Source organism: Suillus subaureus (assembly GCF_016647635.1).
Source record: "Suillus subaureus strain MN1 chromosome Unknown BJ212scaffold_118, whole genome shotgun sequence".
NCBI lineage: Eukaryota > Fungi > Basidiomycota > Agaricomycetes > Boletales > Suillaceae > Suillus > Suillus subaureus.
In genome coordinates, this window is record NW_024538674.1 from 43,110 (window position 1) to 49,235 (window position 6,126).

Consider the following 6,126-nt stretch of genomic DNA (forward strand, 5'->3'; position numbering starts at 1 on the left):
CTGATATTGGTTGCAGAAATCTTCGTTATGGGAGGTGTTACGGAACAAGCTGCTTCTGAGGGCGAACTTGCCATGATGATAGACAAGTTGTCTCAGTTTTGGGAAACGACAAATAACCCTGACAAGGCAATGTTAACCTTGTGAGGCGTGTTCAAATATTTGTCGTCCTTAGACGCTGATCCGTTATATTATCAGGTATGATGTCTGCCTTAGCGCTGACGAAGAGCCAGGCGAGGCTTCACGAACGAATTTTTTTGCTGGCAGGATCATCAACTCAAATCATGGGTACAAAATGTTTGTACGCAACGAGCTACTTGTTCAGAAAATTACGAGTGGTGCAGCATGGTCTTGCGATTTTAAGCTGTTTCTCTACCGTATGGGGCTTGGTCGTGTGGACCACTGGCAGGAGATGCATAATGCCCTGGAGGCCTTCAGTTTGTCTTACTCGAACGATGTCACTGGGTCATTCGCACAACAAGAGGAAGAGTCACGAGAACAGCTCATCCTCGATTTGACCCTTTCCAGCATGGTATTTTCAGCTCAACCAGTTTCCATGCCCGCTGCTCCGATCCAGGTTGACGATGTGGAGAGTATGTCTCTTGCCGCAAAATCTCTGACACTTGACGACGAACTTCCCGAGATTCAGTTTGGCTACCTGCGTCCATATTCCAAGCTTTGTATCAACCATTACCCTAATGCTTCCAGGGACAAGGATGCCGTTGCGGAGCCTGCACAGGATGCGGATTTCTCCAGTCCGCTGGGTGTACGATTGTTGTTGAGGGAGTGGGGGGTTGGAACAGAGGTTGAGTCCTATACGTATCATGATCCATACAACACAGAAGGAAACGATCCTATTGGTCCTTCCCGAGAACGGACACTCCCCACCGCACCGGTTGCTACGCAAACGACGACTACAACATCACAGCGCCCTCCGCTGATTGTTGCAGGTTTCGAGCCCCGTCCACCTCCCATCCATGTTGCCCAGAATCACTGGGGAAGGTCCGGCACCCAGCCTCAAGGTGTCACTTTTCAAACCACAAATACTCAACATGAGGATTATCCTGAACCTTCTCAACCCTCCCAAGAGTTGATGACGAGTACCCAAGTGTTACCTGGACCATATGGCGGTCGAAATGCCCCGAATAAGAAGCTCGTGAAGAAGAGGCTGGGTGGGTTCTGATAAATATGTATCAGCAGTATACACCCTCGAGATTGGTACAATACACAATTGGTAGCATTTCCATTGGTTTCTCGGACCATGGTGGACAATGGTGTTATGTGTAGACGCGTCGTGAATACGAAATTTAAATATAGGCACATAAACCTGTCAGCCAAATATGGGTAATTTTCATGACGCGTGACACCTCCGATACTCTTCAAGCATATATCGAATTGCCCTTGAATATCCCTATCTCCTCTCCAGCTCTTCTTTCTGGCTCCAACTGAGATCACGCCCGGCCTTTCTCGAAACAGACTGGCAGAGGCACGAAACTGGACTTTTCGTCTGGTCCAGCGAGAAGAGTTATGGACGGAACAAGGTACGCCCGCAATCTGGACTTCTCGCAAGGTCATAGTTCTTGAAAAGTCTCTAGCCCGCCAATAAATCCCTGGTTCAACAGGGATAGTTTCAACGACGTTCTGAAGCGTATGTATGATGAAAATCACACATTAATTTTGCAATAACTCCTCTGCTAGGAAATAAGCCGGTGGTTTGCGCTCTCTCAGCTAGCTACATTTCAACCTTTGTTGGATATCCAGTGCGTTTGCCCTTTCTGCATCGAAAAAACTTGCGAATTTGGCTGTTTTCTAGTTGGATTCTTTGAAGTCGAGACTACAGACCACCAAGACAAGGATGCCAGTACTCAAGCTTGCTGGTATCGTCTATCGGGAAGAAGGAGTAACCGGCTTCTATAGAGGTCTCTGGATACCACTTGTCACGATTTCGTTTGTCCGTGAGTTATCGCACGCTGTCTGTTCTTTATAAGCCTAACGACGATCCAGGCGCTGCTTCATTCACAATATACAGTGGGACAAAAGAATACTGTCGTAAAAACAACTATTTTACAGGTGATAGAGCTTCTGATGCTGCTCTCGCGGGCGGTCTCAGTGGTGCCTTGTCTGGATCATTGATTTCATTTACTAGTGCACGTGCGTGCTCTTTAACTGTGTATTTCAAACATCTGACATGTGAAACTAGCTTTCGAACTTGTCAAGGTATTTTACTTGGCCAATTTGTTTGGGAAGGTAATCTTCCAAGTCTGTTGACAGGTTCGAAGGCAATTGGAATACAGCATAGCCGCAACTAAAGGCGTACAAATGGTTAAACCCCCAAATACTATCGACGCTGTCCGAGAAATCTTTCGAACTCACGGGCTGTCCGGGCTCTGGATAGGGTTCCGTCTCCACTTTGGCGAGTAATGTACTTTGCTATTCATTACTCTGATTGACCTGTCCCATAGTGCGAGATACAGCTGGCACTGCTTTATACTTTTTCGAATATGATGCTATGCGACATCTATTAGGCCGCCAGCGCTCAGGAGAGCAGGGACCAACGCCGGCATGGTTACCGATACCCACATCCTTGATTCCCTTCGTCTGTGGTTCGCTAGCCGGCGTGTCTTCATGGGCATTGATATATCCCCTTGATGTGTTAGTCCACATCTCTTTCCTTTCCATAAAACTCATCTTCTTTCCACCTTTTATCAGAGTAAAGACCAAAGTCCAGCAACGTGCTTTAGCTGGCACTCCTCCGAAAGGAGTATGGGAAACCCTCCGTCGCCTCGTGCGCGGTACGGCAGACCAATACAGACATGTTACTATGGCTCAAAATTCATTAGGTCCGGATCCTAAGGATCCAAAGCCAGTCCTTGCTGGCATAGCACGCATATATCGCGGTCTTGGCGTCAGTGCAGTGCGGAGTATCACGACGCACGGGCTCCTCTGGACGTTCTTCGATATCACGTCGCATTATATCGATCATCTACCCTGACTTTCAAAGCGTTATTAACGGGATCCCACCTAGTCCCATCTCACTTAGAGACAAGGCATGTACTATAGCATCTGGTTTAGGATTGCCTCGTCTATTCACTATAATCCATATCATCCGAAATACTTATATGTTACCTAAAGTTGCATGGCAGACTCTTTGTGCGATATAAACCTCAAGGTTATACTTATCAGATAACTTTTGTCACCATACTCACTCTGGCCTGGAAATGGGGAATGTACCAGAACAGATAATCTCCTTCCAAACGAATCGCCGGGGTAGCTCAGCTGGGAGAGCAACAGACTGAAGTAAAGAAAAGACGATGTCTTCTGGAGGTCCCGTGTTCAATCCACGGTCCTGGCATTTCTTTTTAGTCAAGGTTATAAGATTTATGACGTCTTCAAAACGCGATGTATACACAGTATGAACGTGACGATATCAAGCGATGGTGTACTTTCCGTAGTCTTTCTCTGGGTCGTATATCTATGCCTGGATTAACAGGATGTGGACACAGGAGGGATGCCTTGCTTACCTCCCATCGAGAGGCTGGAAAGATGTGCTTAAATCGTTGGTACCAGCTCCTCTCCACCACTTTACCAGCGTGTGACTCATCTTTCTCCTTGGTCGCGTCAGCAAGCAAGCGAATATCATCATGAACGTCAAAATTAAACAATGGTCCGCTCTTTCCACGAGCTTTGTTGATGATGAAGTCATAGAATGTGTGATGCTGTCGAATTACATTGAAATGAATAATCAACAGGGAAACTCAAATTCAAACTCACGTGAGGTATTATGAGATCCTCCTTGATGTACATCAAGTTGTCAACACTAACGCCTCGCAATTCAGGGAACTGCTGCCGGCACTTCTCCAAGAAGGCGCTAATGGTATCACCTTTCTTACACTAAAGCATCCCGCGAATAAACGATTGAGCGCCAGATCAATATGAGAACATACCACGACCGACTTCCTGTGACCACTCCCATCCCAATAAGAATAGGTAATCTCGATTTCTTCTTGTTTAAGTTCCTCTTGTCTGCGAATCCATTCTTGGCGCAACCTTTCGCGCTTTCCTCTCCGCTTCCTCTCGTTCGCGGTCCGGGAGGAATGATGTATCAACATTAGGATTCTTACGGAACTTGGCGCGCTTGGACGCTTGTTCACCGTTCTCGACCTCAGGAGTTTGACGTGACGAGGTGTCTCCTTCAACGTCGCCTTCATCATCCATGGCAAATGATAAGGTAGCTTTTGTCTTCTTGCGTTTCTTTACCCTTTTCGTTTCGTCCCTAAACAAATCCTCCACGGAATATAAGCCATCTTTCCACAGTCGACACGACACAAGAGAGAATGGCAGTGGATACTGAAAATAACATACTTGAGTTCGTTGGTACGAGCAGCCTCACGAGCCTTTGCCTCCTCCAGTTCCTTCTCTGCTGAAAGTCCTCCAGCCTCACTAGACCGATAGTCTGGTTCTTGAGGGTCTCCTCCATGGAGTCATTTTGCCCGACAAACTTGTTGGCTGAGGGACGGGATTTTTCCGTTTCGTTGATGAGAGTCTGTTTTTGGCGTTCATACTCTTCGCGATTCTGAGCTCGCTGCTTGATGAAAGCATCCTCGCGACGTCCTTCGGCGTTGTTAGTAGCCATGAAGGTTTTGGTTGCGTGAAGCTACGGTGTGAAGCGCGAAGTTGAGTCGCGGAGTATGAAATTCCTTTTCAAGCTTCAAGCGTTGAAGTTCGGTATTCCCTTCTAATTGTTGTCCGAGTGAGCCATGGTCCACGTCTTGGGGGTGCAGCTCCCAGACTACCAGTATGCAAGGGTGCGCTATAGCTAATTGTTTCTAAAAGCTTTGCTCACTGTCAAGTTAGTTCGCCTTGACTGCATTCTATGGTATTGGCCATAAAACTGCACATCGACTTTGTGCGCGTCTTCAAATTCACGACAAATGCAAATTCGAAGTCTAACACCCCATCAAATCACAGAACTTGCTGCGTTCCTTTCCTCTCCTTCTACTTCAACACCTATTCCTCGCTTTCCATTAGCCACGTCGTCCTATAAACCTCCCCCGGCCTCCCTCCACTCGCGGTCCTGAAAGAGGAGACGAAGAAGCTCTCACAAAGGGCATGGGCAGATCCATTGAGAAACATCAAGATTGAGAGCGAAGCAAGGAGAGTGGTCAAAGATAATATTGCGCACCAACGCATGATAGGCAGTTACGTTGGCAAGAGGCATGCCATGGGTCTGCCCGTCCGCGGCCAGAATACCCAAAACAATGCGCGGACCGCGAAGAAACTCAACAGGGTCGATCGTCGTGGCTGAGGGTGTTCATTATGTATGTTCCTATATCCTCGGAAGTTTACCGGACCCCGTACTTGTCCCGTATCCGTCTTCTAGATAATACATTATTCTAAGTACATCAGAGGTGGCTTCTCTAGTCGTCTCCGACCGGCACTTCTTCTTCCAGGTACTTCAGCAATGTCACCCGAATCTCCGTGCTCTCATCACCGCGAAGTACATCAGACAAAAATTCCACCTGCACCTGCATCTGAACCTTTGGAATGGGCGTGATACATAGTTGCGCCGATTATTTTAGTTTGTGAACTTACCATCTCAAGTGCTCCTCTAAGAACACCACACAGCACGTTACTAAACCACAGTCCTCCTTCCAAAGCTTCGTCAGGGAGTTCGACAAATTCAGCCAGGGGATTCTCATCCAGGGTCAGAATGAAAGACGAGCCAGGAACTCCTGACTGTTGAGCTGCACCGGTGGAGCGGGAGGAAGGAGGTGGAGCACTAGAGTGCGTAACTGTTGGTGTGATATTTAGAAAGGATTTAAACCCGACCTTCAAACGAGGTGCCTCTAAGAACGTCAGCTCAGGAGGGGTAGTAGTAAACGCACACCTTCGCCACCACCTCGCCTACTTCTCGGAAGTCAGAGCAGCGACCTAAAGAGCTCCTTGCGAGGAAGTCCTCAATCAGCCGTGTTCCAATGTTAAATCCCATTTCTCGAGTTGCTTGTTCACTTCAGCATAATCTTCATAGTCCTGGATCAACTGGACGACAAGGGCGCCGTATGTAAGAGCAAACAGCTCTGAATTCTGTTTTGCGGTCAGTTGGGGCCTCATTGACCCAAAGACGCGACG

The 6,126-nt window shown here is 47.6% G+C and overlaps 1 protein-coding gene and 1 non-coding gene across 2 annotated transcripts; both read left to right on the forward strand.

Annotated features, from left to right (window-relative positions):
• The first annotated feature begins 3,258 nt into the window (after positions 1–3,258).
• Positions 3,259–3,349, forward strand: BJ212DRAFT_t135. The gene has a single exon. It is a non-coding gene; the product is annotated as a tRNA-Phe (tRNA).
• Positions 3,350–4,754: 1,405 nt separating this feature from the next.
• Positions 4,755–5,302, forward strand: BJ212DRAFT_1450189 (uncharacterized protein; the record flags this gene model as incomplete). Its single annotated transcript, XM_041338802.1, has 3 exons — positions 4,755–4,802; positions 4,852–4,941; positions 5,135–5,302. 3 exons carry the CDS (start codon positions 4,755–4,757, stop codon positions 5,300–5,302), a joined length of 306 nt encoding a protein of 101 aa, XP_041185864.1.
• Positions 5,303–6,126: the final 824 nt, after the last annotated feature.